This window comes from Phodopus roborovskii, unplaced genomic scaffold, assembly GCF_943737965.1.
Source record: "Phodopus roborovskii unplaced genomic scaffold, PHOROB, whole genome shotgun sequence".
NCBI classification, from domain to species: Eukaryota; Metazoa; Chordata; class Mammalia; order Rodentia; family Cricetidae; genus Phodopus; species Phodopus roborovskii.
In genome coordinates, this window is record NW_026126540.1 from 21,310,574 (window position 1) to 21,323,655 (window position 13,082).

Sequence of the window (13,082 nt, forward strand, 5' to 3'; positions counted from 1 at the left end):
GGGCCGCGAGAGGTTGGGCGGCGCCAAGGAGGAGCCAGCGGCCAGCCGGGCGAGCGGAGTCCGCAGACGGGGGCGGGGCGGGGCGGGGCGGGGCGGGGCGGGCGGCAGCGGGCCTGGCCTGAGCGAGCGCGCGCGGGGGCGGGGCCGGAAGCGCAGCGGTCGCGACGCGGACGCCGGGAGCGGCCGAGAGGGGAGGCTGTGGCTGGCTGGCTGGCGGGCGGACGGGCACCGAGGCCGAGGCCGCGGCCCGGGCTCTCCGCGCCGCTGTGGAGGGCGCCCTGGCCCTAGCCGAGCCTCAACAATAGTGGGAGCGGGTCGCCTGCCGCGATCGGTCGGTCAGGGGAAGCGGGACCGCCGCTCCAGGGCGCCGCGGCGAGAGAGACTTTCGGAGCCTGGACGTGCAGGAGCACACAGCACTGACTGAGGAAATTGTCTCAGAAAAAGGCCGATCCGAGGCTGGGTCTGAGCACTGGACTGGGCTAGGTGGAGGAACCTGCAGGTCGAAAGCGTTTAAGATTTCCTGGGGTTTTGGCCAATGCTACCGTTTTGAAGGTAAAAAGCATTGCGCTTCAGGTGTTTTGTGATTTTTTTTTTTTCTTTTTGTGCGTGTATGTCTGCACAATTGGTTCATCTCAGAATTTCAAACCTTTAATGTAAAAGATCGATGTTTTGTTTTGATTTTTAAGAAATTCACAAATTTTGCTTCCCAGGGCCCCATTGGACTCCGTGTTGTGTACATACTGCTGTATGGTTTTATTTATTCTAACTGTGCAAATCATCTGGAAGATTTTTTTCCCCCGAGTGCCATTTCAGATTTGTTCAGCCTTTTTTTTTTTTGTTTTGTTTTGTTTTCCTTCCCTGGCATTTTGAACATTTGGAAACGAGAGATTTTTCAACCTTTGGAGCTTAAGATTCGCTTGTCAACAGAAGGACAGCTGGGAAAACTGGATTGAAAGTATGATTTTTATCTGTCTGCAGTTAAGACTGATATTTTGAAGTCACATTCTTTCTGTGGTTCGTTTTTTAGCCCACAGTGCTAACCTTGAAGAGATTTGCGGTTGACGTTTTGATTTCTAAGAAGGTCATAGTTTTTCCTCTTTGGTTTCTTTTTCTTTCTTTCTTTCTTTCTTTCTTTTTTTTTCTTCTTTTTTTCCATTTTCTTCTTTCTTTTTTTAAGACAAGGGAAGGGGAGGGAAGGGGTCAGGAAAGGAGGAGACATGTTAAGTGGTAGAGATAGAATGACCCTGCAGTTACCAGGGTCCTGACAACTAGAAGAAAAAGGATTCAGTCTTCAACTTGGGAGGCCTTCCTCTCACCTTCCTTAAAAATCGCAAGGGATTCGGCCTGATCAAGACATCCAGAGAAGCTACAGGATTCCAGAACTGTGGAGACCCTGAGAAACCATGAGCATAAGATTACCCCAGAGTATAGACAGGTAAGTTTGCAGAAAGTTGGGGTTTCCCCAGCACTTCACTGAAAAGGCTGGGAGTTGGTGTTGTGTTTTGACTGAGCTGAGCAGTAGGTAAGGTGGTCTGTGGGTGCTGTCAGTGTATGTTTATAGTTCCTCTGTGTGAGTTCACGTCCAAAACACACCTCCTAATTCTGTGTCGTTTATAGCTAGTGAGCAGTGAGGGTGGAGAGGAGGGGGAAATGCTTTCAGTGGCTTTTGCCTTACACCAGGTGTTAAGGATGACTCTGGGTCCCCAGCTTGTTAACCTAGGGATTCCAAGCTTGGACCAAGCCTGGTCATGGGAACCCATAGGGATCAATGGGGACTAGCTTTCGATATTTGGGGAGGGGAGGTGGGCAGGTGACTGGCAGGGTTGTGGGCCTCCATCAGTCTGTTTTGGAATGGCGGGGCTCAGTGGTAGGGTGGTTCCCATTTAAAACAAGGAAGATGCTTTTGGCCTGAAATGTTGGGACAGAAATACACTGCGTCCATATAATCAGAACTTTCACCAGTGGTTGGTAGAGCTCCAAAATGGGGAGGCCACATTCAATTTCTTCCTCTTCAGGTTTAGAGTTTACAGTGAGACCTACCAATAGGCTGATGCTTGAGGTTTAATTTGCCAAGCTGTTCTTAATAAGCTTGACTCTGCAAAACAGGCCTTCCCTCTGCTTGAAGCCGGAAGGAGTTGTTTGGCTCTTAGGGCCTTGAAATCAGCTGGAGGCACATGATGCCCCTTCCCCCATGAGCTTGAGCCGCCTTCCCTGTTACTGGTAACATTGCAACTGGATTGTTCTGTCCTCCAAAGGGTTGATACAACTTTGGTAGGTGTCTGCCTTGTCATTTCTTCTCCTTCTCCTCTTCAACTCTTCTGCCTTAAAAATCCTCTAAGGGGGCGTGTTTTGTGGATAATCCGTACACTTTAACTGAATCAATAGGTAGGTGCTTGGATAACAGTCAAATGAAAAAAAAAAAATAGTGTTTACGAGGAAGGGAGGAAAATAGTAAGTCATAAGTTGTTGTCTCTGTGTCATTTAACCTTTGGTTAAACATGCTAATAGTAATTTCTTTTTGACTGTGGAATGCGGCCTAAAATGTATAATAATCTCCTCAGCACTACCGATGTGTAGTCAGTCTCACAGTCCCGGTTAGATCGTTTAGTAGTCCTTGTGAGGGAAACTGCCTTGCAGAGGGGAAGAGGAGGCAACCACAGAGGCAATGTGGCCACTTGGCATCTCCCTTCCCTTTCCATTGTGGTCTTCTGTAATTTGCCCCTGGGAAAAGATAACTGAAGCTGTCAGAGCAAGGAGGTGAAGGGTTGCCTGTCTGCCATCCTTTTGGAGTTGGGAGATTAAGATCTGGGTGCCACAGATTTCTATTAAATCGGGGATGTGAGCAGATGGAAACCAGCTATTGAGGGATGAGGAGGCAGTGAGGGCGTTTGGGTTAACAAGAGATGTTCCCCTAAGAGCTTGCATAACTTCACAGATCCAGGGTCCTAAGTGCTTTCATTAGAACATTTCTTATTTGAACCTCATAATGCTTCTGTGAGGTAGACAGATCAAAAGTTAGTATTCACATTTGCACATGAGAAGACTGAGTAGACTCCTGTTTTGCCTGGTGCCTGAGGCGTGTCAGGATCTAGTCTCAAATCTAACCCTCCCGATTCTGAATCCCTGGTCCTTTTTGTTGCCCCATCCTGTCTACAGAGCTTTATAGACTCACCATCTAGAATGAGTAAGGCACCATTTTGCTCTCTCTCTGGCACTTGGGTTAGGTGCTTGTCAGTTGTTCTCCTGTACTTTGTACCTATAATCTCTGGAGTTAAACACCGTGTTCGTTCATGCGATAGTGCACTTTGCAGGTAAGGCTTGCCTTGCCTTTACCCTGCCTGAATCTCTGCCCCAAAAGGGGGTCAATCCTGGAACTGAGATTCCACTCTGGGTTCCTCTAACTGGCTTCTCTGATCTTGCTGCCTTAGCTATAGAGTTACACTGTTGAACTTGTTGATGTCCTCTGCTCCGTCCCTTACAAATGTAAATAAGTCACAATCTTTTCTTTTTGTCACTCAAACTGGCTTCCCCACTTGCTGTGTATCTGGGATTCACAATCCTGCTGCTTCCACCTCCCAAGGGATAATGTAGTCTTACGCTGTTCTAGAGGGATGGATTAAAAGTCAAAGTTGCAAATTATTGTGTCAGGGCCCTGTTCTCTTTTTTAGTTTATCAGTTCATTGTGTAAGTTGATATAAGTGTTTTAGAAAGTTACTCATTTCTTACTGAGAGCAGACAATCTAATTGGGAAGTAGACATAGGGGCACATGCTTATAACCATAACCCCAGGACGTGGGACGCTGAAGCAGGAAGGGTGACAAGAATGAGCCACTGGGGCTACACAGTGAATTTGAGGCCAGCCCCTGAGACACTGTCTCAGAAACACAACACTCCCAAAGGCCACCTAGAAGTGCCACTAGTCTGAGCTTTGAAAGCAGGGGCTTTGTTGGTTTACTTGTTTTTGTCTAGTCTGCTAAGTTTGGTGCCTGGTGTGTAGTCAGGGCTCCATAAATACTTGACAAATGCATGTTTGGATAAGTGAACATACTAACAAGTGTGAATTCAATGACTTCATCACGTAGTTAATCTAGGGTAAATTAGAGAAAATGTCCTTGGTCCTCATCATGTATTTTTTTTAGAAGATAAAGGGGGACAGGATGGAGAGACAGTGTGGCTTCAATAAAGAAGACTGGGTTCCCTACTTGGCAGCCTTTTACGTCAGTTTTCTCCTGTTGGGTAATAACTCCTAGGTCCACAGAAGACATAAGTGCTTTTAGATAATTTCTCCCTTGGTGACCATCAGTTGTTAGTAAAGGGTGAGAAAAATTGTGGCTGCCCTGTCCTTTTTGTTCATAACATGTTTTTGGCCCTTCATCTGAATTTCAGTATTTCTGAAGATGCATTTGTATTTCAAATAAAGAGCATGTCTGATTCCTCAGGACAAATGTTTTTGGGGGCTGGGTAGGTTAGTTGTTTGCCTTCATAGAACAGCTTTTCTCTGCACAAAGGTAGCTCATGCAAAGACCAAACCAGAAGAGAATAGTTATGCCTGGGATTCTTGACCTTCTCCATTTCCTACTACTGCTTTATACTATTGTGTAAAGCAGGAGTGCCATACTGATGTCATTTCTAGGTCACATGTTTGTGGTTGTGCCATTTGAAAATTGCTTGTTTCTCCCTTACAAGGCTGTTGAAAGACACAAATCAAACGAGATAAGATATTCCAAATTGCTTCTTAAATTGTGCAGCTATATAAACTAGATGGTAAACTTGTGGATTTAATTTAGTTTTTTGCACTACTTCATGAATTAAATAATCTAGAACAAATTAAAATTGCTGTGGTGGAACACACCTTTAATCCCGGTGCTTGGGAGGGAGAGACAAGTGGATCTCTGATTTCAGAGCCAATGTGGCCTATAAATCAAACCTGAAACCAGCCAGGGCTACATATCGAGATCCTGTCTCTAAACAATAATAACAAAATTTTAAAACTTAAGGAGTGTCACAAAGTTCTGTTGTTTTTGAGAAATTTAAGAAGAACGAATACACTTTTGTTACAGAAATGTACTTGGTGAAGGAAACAAAAAATACTGGGTAGGGAGTATAGCTTAGTTGGTAGCGTGCCTGCTAGAATGCCAGAAGCATCACCAGTACTGCATTCCTGTAATCTCAGAAGTGGTGGCAGGGGGATCAAAAATCCAAGGGAATTTGAGGCCAGCCTGAGCTACAGACTCTGTCTCAAAAAAGAAAAAAGCAAAGTCCTGATAAATGGTTGTGACCCACCCTGTATTCTCAGCACTTGTGAAATTGAGGCAGGAAGATTATGAGGTCAAGGTCAGCCTGAACTATACATAAGTTTAAGGCCAGCCTACTGAAGCCTTTTCTCAAAAGACCAAAAAGGAATAGTTTTCCAGTGATCACTGGAGTATATTTGTGCTCTTTTGAGTGTATGTATGTGTGTACATATACTTGGTTGGTTGTGTGCATACATGTATTGGAGTCCAGAGGTTGACATTAGGTATCTTCCTCGATCACTGAATCTGGATTTTGCTGATTTAATAAGATGAGGCTGGCTGACCAGTGAGCTCCAGGAATCCAAACTCAGGTCCTTGCAGGGCCAGCACTTTCCCTAGTGACTGTCTCCCCAGTTCCTTCCTGGACATTTTAATGAATGGAAGAGACTTATACTTCGGCTAATTAGATCTTACTTTGTGTGATACAGTTAGAATTTGTTGTGGCTCTTGTTTTTTCCCCTTCATTTTTTCCCCCCTTTTTTGCATTCTAGGTAAGTACTCTACCGCTAAGTTTCACTAGCAACCCCAGGAAACATTTGATTGGTGATCCTAGGCCATTGCAGAAGAATCTTTCAAAGGAAAGGCAACCCCTCAATCTGTTGCTGTCAGGGACCTCTTCCACCTGAGATTCCAGTCTCTGTTGAACTCTGGCACCAAAATCCCCAGATATTTAACTTAGCTCATGTGCTTACTAAGTGCTTTAGATGACTGGTCTCCTAGCACAGCAGTAATGATGTAGAGCAGCAAAGAGTAAGTACCCTGAATTACTGTCTTTTCCACAACATGAGATGGGAGATGACAGTGGATTTGCAGATGAAACATTTGGCGATTAATCAGCATTATGAGCCAGCAGCAGGCTAAGCTTAATTTTGATACTCAAAAATGTTCTAATAGAGCAAGCTAATACTTTTTTTCCTGGTCAAAGTACTGTTTGGCAGAGAAAATGCCCTCCAGTTTAGGAGCATAAACAAAAAATAAAGATGACTGCATCCATCAGAAACCAAAACCAGCTCATGTGGAGACAGTGTAAGTAGTCTCTAGATGAACGCACAGATCAGGGGGTTCTAAAAGCTGACAGCCTCTGTGAAACAGGGTGTGAAACTAGAGTCTGTGTCCCTGACTGCTTTAAAAATCCAGGACTTGGGTGTGTGTTTGAAAGGGCTTGTTAGCTCTGAAATTCTGTAGGACTTGAGTTATTTTAATTTATACTGAGTCTGCTTTATATTATCACAGTGGCATTACTATTAAAAATATATTTTATTGGGAGTGGTGGCTCACATCTTTAATCCCAGAAGGCAGAGGCAGGTGGATCCCTGTATTTGAGTCCAGCCTGGTCTATAGAAAACCCAAAGGGGGGAAAAAGAAAAAAATGGAAGCCACACAGCACCCAAGGATCTGACACCTTTTTCTGATTTCCGTGGGCACTAGACATGTGCATGGCACACAAACATGCTTTCAAGTAAAGTATTTATATACATAAAATAATCTAAAGAAAAATTTAAATAGGCAGGAGGTGAGTAGTTAATTAATTTATTTTTTTTTTTTTTTAGTTGGAAGAGAGAAGAAACCATTTGGGGCAAAGGGAACATGAACAAAACTTCTGGAGTGGATGTGTACTAAAAATGGTTTGCTTGAGTTTCTCTGGAGCAGGGAAAAATTAAGTTGATAATGTGTACAAGATACAGGATAGTTCAGATTTTATGGAGGAGGAGTCCTTTGAGATTTTTAAAACAATATTTAAGGTCAGTTCGATGTTTCTGTGGTTTAAGGTGCTTACTACCAAGCCGAGCAACCTGAGTTCAGTCCCTGGAACCCACATGGTGGAAAGAACCAATTCCTGAAAGTTGTTCTCTGACCCCCACATGTGTGCTATGCCAGTCATGAGTACACATACATACAATTAACTGTAAACCAAGACTTTAAAAAACGATGGGTGAAGAGCAAATCCTGGTGTTGATGTTTTTAATAGCAGTCTTTATGAGACGAGTTTCTTCTGTGTCCGGATGGATGGTGGCAGTGATAATAAAGAAGAGTGCAGATGGCATTTTGGAAGCAGAATCAATGTTAGGGCTGAATCTAATGTGATTCCTGACTGTGAGACTAGTTGACTAGGAAAGGGACAGTGCTATTGATAGCATAGGAGCTTCATTAAAAGTCACTTGTCTCCCACTGGTACTCAAGCAATTCACTGAGATTATTGAATGAATTTACCATGCTAAGGCTTGGGTTAGGATATTTCTAACAAATAGTTTTTGAGTCCTTCAATGCAGTCTTTTAGAGAGATGGGAAAAGGACAATTGATTTGGAGGTAAGCTCTTAAAAAATTGGGTCATGCTTTGAGAAGATTAGCATATATTTAATAGATCCTGATCAATCAGTCATACTCTATCTTTAAATATCAGACCACATTCAAGAGATTTAGAAACCATACTAGTAGATGGATACAGAAAATAGAGGACTTTAAGGACGAAGGCTGTTGTGTGAGCCCCATTCAGCCACTAACTAGCTATGGTTAGGATGATTTTTGTAAAAGCATTTTGTGAATTCTATAGTATAGTGGTAAGTGTTGTCAAAGAAATTGGTTACCAAGGACCCAGATTGACCTAAATATAACCTCACTTGCCACTGGAAGACCCATGCTTGGGTTACCCATAGTCTTCTGTTGAGTCTCAACTGAGAATTGACAGGTATGGCTCTGGGATCCTAGTGAACAAAAACAGGAGTGCTTGAAAATCAGGTAGCTAGCTGGCATGATGGCACAGACCCTTAAACCCAGCACTCAGTAGGCAGAAGTAGGTGGCAGCTCTTTGTGAGTTTATTGCCAGACTTTGTCTGTACAGTGAGTTCCATGTCTCAAGATGACGAAGGAAGGAAGATAGGTTGCTTTGGTGTCTAAGATCTCAATCCAAGGCAAATTTTATTTTGCTTGAAATCTACTGCATTTTTCTTTTCTAGGCCTAGCTGTCTAGCTTGGAATTCATGGCTTCCCTCTTCATTTCAGCCTACAGCTTGCTAATTGTAGTCACATTGCTATTTCCTACCATCAGGTAGACTAACCTATTTCTGAGCCTATGGCATTCATTTAAACCCCTTTGTATCAAATATTCTGTCTCTTCCAACCCCATTTGTCTTTTATTTCTTTAGTGATTTATACCACCAAACTCTACCACACATTTATGTTACTCGTTCTTCACATACATAGAGCAGTTTGATTCTGTTATTCTTTATTTGTGCAAAAGAACTGATATAAAAGTTCATTTTTAAATAAACTTTAAAAAACTTGCAAATAAATAAAAACATTACACACCAAAATTAACCAGATTAAAAATCTACAACTTAATGAACTTATATATAGTAGAATTAGCATTCAAAACAGAAATTAGCATTTAAAACAGAATCTGTGAAGCCTCATGTTGAATTTATGCATTTATCCACCAGCAAAACAAACAACCAAAAAAAACCTACAACAGAGTTAGAATTAGAAAAACAATTAGCTTTATATCTTCTTACACAATTTGTGTTCATTATTTGCATTCCTCATCCCCTTATGTTTAGTTTTTCTTGTTCTCTTTTCTTCATGCTAAATAGTACGCACAGGTATATTTGTTTATATACTTATTATTGTCTAGATCCTGCATATAAGAGAGAATGTGTGGTTATTTTTATTTTTGAGGTTATGTGACTTCACTTAATAGTATACATTCTAAGTCCATCCATTTTTCTTCAATTTTTTTAACTTCAATTTTCCTCAGAGCTGAGTAGTATTCATATATGTGTGTGTGCATACACACACACACACACACACACACTAAATTTTCATTATTCATTTATCTGTTGATGTACAACTAGGTTGATTCTAATTCTTTGTTATAATGAGTAAAGCAGCAATAAAATAAAATCAGAATTTTATGTAAAAGTTCATGCATAGCACCTAGCACATAGAAGACTTTGATTAAAAAAAAAAAAAAAAAAAGTGTGCTGTCCCTTTCTTCACATGTCTTATGTTGGTTAACACATCGTGTCCTGACAGCCAAGGCTCAAGAACAGTATGTCTTTTTTTCTTTACTGGGTGATCTTCTAATTCCCAGTTCTTGTTATATTAGGTGTTCTTTATACATAACAAATACTATTTCTAGACTTGAACTGTAGCTCACTTTTGACATTGCTGATTTCCTAAGAAAATGGCTCTAAGCACTGCTGCCAGATGGGTTGGAAAGATGTCTCAGAGGTAAAGAGCACTGACTGCTCTCCCAAAAGACCTAGGTTCAATTCCCAACAACTAACAACTGCTTGAAACTCTAATTCCAAAGGACCCAGTGCCTTCTCCTGGCCTCTGCTGGCACCAGTCATGTATGTGATGCACAGGCATACATGCAGGCAAAACACCCATATGCATAAACACTGCCACTAGGAGCTGAGGTCAAGATTTTTGTTCATAGATGGTACGGTGGTGCACACCTTTGAACCTAGCACTCAGGGAGGCAGAGGCAGGCTGATCTCTGTGAGTTCTAGGCCAGCCTGTTCTACAGAGTGAGTTCCAGGACAGGCTCCAAAGTTACACACAGAAATCCTGCCTTGGCAGACTTTGATGATCTCTCATGGGAGGCCTCACCCTCTCTGAGGAGTGGACGGGGAGATGATGGGGGGAAGTGGGAGGATGGGAGAGAGAGAGAACTGGAATTGGCGTGTAAAGTAAAATTGTTTTTAATTTAAATTAAAAAACAATAATTAAAAAAAGAAACCCTATCTCAAGAAACAAACAATATAAAAAAATTCTTGTTCAAGTTGGATATTAGGCTTTGGGTACTTGGTAATTATTGTGAGGATAGGCCAGTCTTATTGGACTTGTTGCCTTCAGCTTATCAGACAGTTTTAGGGGTTTCCTTATTGGCAGCTTAGTTTGTAGGCTGCCTTTTCCCACAGCGGTCTGAAGGCAGGGTCTACCCTGCTGTTGTCTGTGCTGCCTATCCAAGGCTGGCTCCATTCATTCCACAGAGCAGGGCCCTTAGAAGCTTCTCTCCAAGAGACTGCAGCTCCAGAGAAAGGCCACTGTTGTTCTGGGAGGTGGTGACTGAAGAGAGTGTAGTAAATAGCTATGTGAAAGGGACCTTGTATTAGGCAAGAACGGCAGACCCTCTTTTCATCGCCCCAGAGACAAAGGAAAACACCACTTACGGTTCAGTATTAGGAGAATTCATTTATGTTGTCCCTCAAATAAGGTTGATGTAACAGATCTTCACATACCATGGTGCCAAATACATGCATGGATTCACCATGAATAAGATGCCTAGTGTCTTGTCAAGGACTGGATGGTTTTGTTGAGAGGCGACAGATGTGAGGTAGTACCTAAACTTACTCTTCTGATACCATTTGGAATATATGGGAAGGGCACCTTTATGTTTACAGACTTTCTAGAGGAAGAGAACTTCAGATTGAGACACAAAATGGTAGCCAGGAAGGAGAGAAGGAGAGAAAATCCAGGTGAAGAACATCTTCCTGTGGAAGAGTGGTCTGAACTTACTAGGTGGATATCATGGCCTTGGTGAGTGTTGCTGGGCAGTGGTGAGGCAGGAGCCACCTGATCATGAGTTAAAGTGAGGAGAGAACAAAAGGAAATGGTGATAGCCAAACCAATTCTCTTGCAAAGTTTAGTCAGAAAGGGGAAAATCTAACTCCTTGTTTCTGGCAATAGGACTTAGTCTATTTTTTTCAAGATAGGATTGTGTTCCCAAGCCGGAGGATTTTAACCTTCAGTTGCTATCAGAATCAGCTGGAAAGCCCATACACTGTTGGGGTGAGGTTCCAGTCTCCAGAATTTGCTTTTTTTTTTTTTTTTTTTTTTTTTTTTTTTTTTGTATGTGTGGTGTTTTGCCTGCCTACATGTCTGTGTGAGGGTGTCAGATCCCCTGAAACTGGAGTTATACACAGTTGTGAGTTGCCACGTGGGTGCTGGGGATTGAACCCAGGTCCTCTGGAAGAGCAGCCAGTGCTCTTAACCATTGAGCCATCTCTTCCAGCCCCTCAGAATTTGCGTTTGTAACATCTCAGGTGATACTGATCATCTGTGTTCAATGCTCTGAGTGTGTCACAGTGTCTAGAGACATCTGTGCTCTTGGTTAACTCTTCATTTTGTGGGTGTGGATGCGTGGTTTTTCTGAAGCAGGGTCTTACTGTGTTAGCACCCTCAGATGGCATAGAACTCACTTTGTAGCTCAAGCTGTCTTCAAACTCAGTAATTTTCCTGTGTCAGGCTCTGGAGTGTTGCCCCCATTGCTGTTAGCTCTTGCATTCTTATGGCAGTATCTTTTTAGTATTATAAACTACCTATTTCAAAACTTATATGCTGCTGTGAATTTCTTCAGTGAATGGTGAACATTGTGTCCTGACATGTAACCTTACATCAACCACACAGTTAAAATCCTGTAAATACTGGTTAAATGGGTTGAACTGAACCACATACATCACCTTCATCTGTGAAACCTCCCTCAGCCCTTTTCCTGGGATTGTTTATAACTCCAAATTCTGCTTTAGCCCTGCAAAAGTGACAAAAAAGTAATTCTTAGAGAAATGTCAAAGCTGACTGCCTAAATCAAATACATCTAATGTCATTTTGGGACCAAATCAGAGAATAAATTTCCTGAAATGATTCCACAAACTAACCTGAGGTTCTAGATCATTCAATAAGAGAGATCTTTGGAATATTACTGATTTCTCTTAAAATGTTGGTACAGGTCTCACAATGTTTAGAATCCTCCCGAACACATTTCCCTCTCTGTTGTTCTCTACCCTTGTGGTAGCCCACACCACAGCCACACCATCCCTGCCCAAGACTTTGAGCCTTTGTCCTAGGGCCTTAGGCACTTCTCTTGAAATGGGGCCCACAGACCACAAAATAAGGTTGTCAGAGCACCCGACCTTTAATCTGTCATTGTATCATGGGCAAATTCCATGATAATGGGTTGTTTGTCATTATTTCTAGGTTGCCTAGACTCTGGCTCTGAGTCTGAGATCTAGATCTAGATCGGGGTAATGGGAGGTATATAAGACCTGGCAATTCCTGGGCCAGGCTCTTTACTAACACTTCAGACCTTAAGGTCATTTAATTAAGAAATTAGAAGTCAGAAATCCTACCCTGTGCCGTTCCCCTACCCCCCCCCCACCCTACCTCACCCCACCCCACCCCACCCCATCCCCAAGCCTAGCTTTAGGCTAATAGCTGCTCCTCTGCTTTCCTGGAAACACACTCTTAAACTAGACCTGAACTTTAGGCCTGGCACATTGATTAAGGAATAAGCAAGACACATGTTTATTAAGTGTTAGGTAGTGTTCTAGGCTCTGGGGATACACTGGACATTCTGTGGAAACAAGCGCTTCAAGAAGCAATTAAAGAATTACTAGTAGTAATACAATGACATGGATTCATAACTGTTAGGGGAAAGGCAGGAGGAAAGAAGTGACAGGATTAAAGGAAGTATAAGAGACAAAATGTGAAGTTTCTTTTAAGTAGGGTAGGACAGTAATCAGGGAAACACAGAGTGAGAAGGTTTAAACTGAACACTGGTGTAGTCCTCTCATGCCCCTCTTTCCCTGTCAGTGTGCTGCTGGCTAACCTTGGGCAGGGCAGACTCCCAGCCCCATTTTATTTTATGTTTTACATTTATTTATTTTTCTTGTGTGTGGGCAAGGGAGCAACACATACCATAGAACAAGACTGGAGGTCAGAGGACCACTAGTGGAAGTCCATTCCCTCCTTCTGCCATATAGGTCCTGGGGGTCAAGTGCATGTCA

The 13,082-nt window shown here is 42.6% G+C and overlaps 1 protein-coding gene across 13 annotated transcripts in view; it reads left to right on the forward strand.

The window, feature by feature from the left end:
* Window positions 1-1,144: 1,144 nt before the first annotated feature.
* The window catches only part of Arhgef11 (Rho guanine nucleotide exchange factor 11), a 114,396-nt gene continuing 102,458 nt past the window's right edge, over window positions 1,145-13,082 (forward strand). For 8 of the 13 annotated variants that reach the window (XM_051199003.1, XM_051199001.1, XM_051199004.1 and 5 more), the window contains exon 1: window positions 1,147-1,435. In XM_051199003.1, the coding sequence (XP_051054960.1) occupies window positions 1,404-1,435 (32 nt within the window). In that variant the 5' untranslated portion in view covers window positions 1,147-1,403. Of the gene's footprint in view, window positions 1,436-13,082 lie in introns of all 13 variants that reach the window. The other 5 variants (XM_051199000.1, XM_051199009.1, XM_051199010.1 and 2 more) reach the window with 2 other exon arrangements.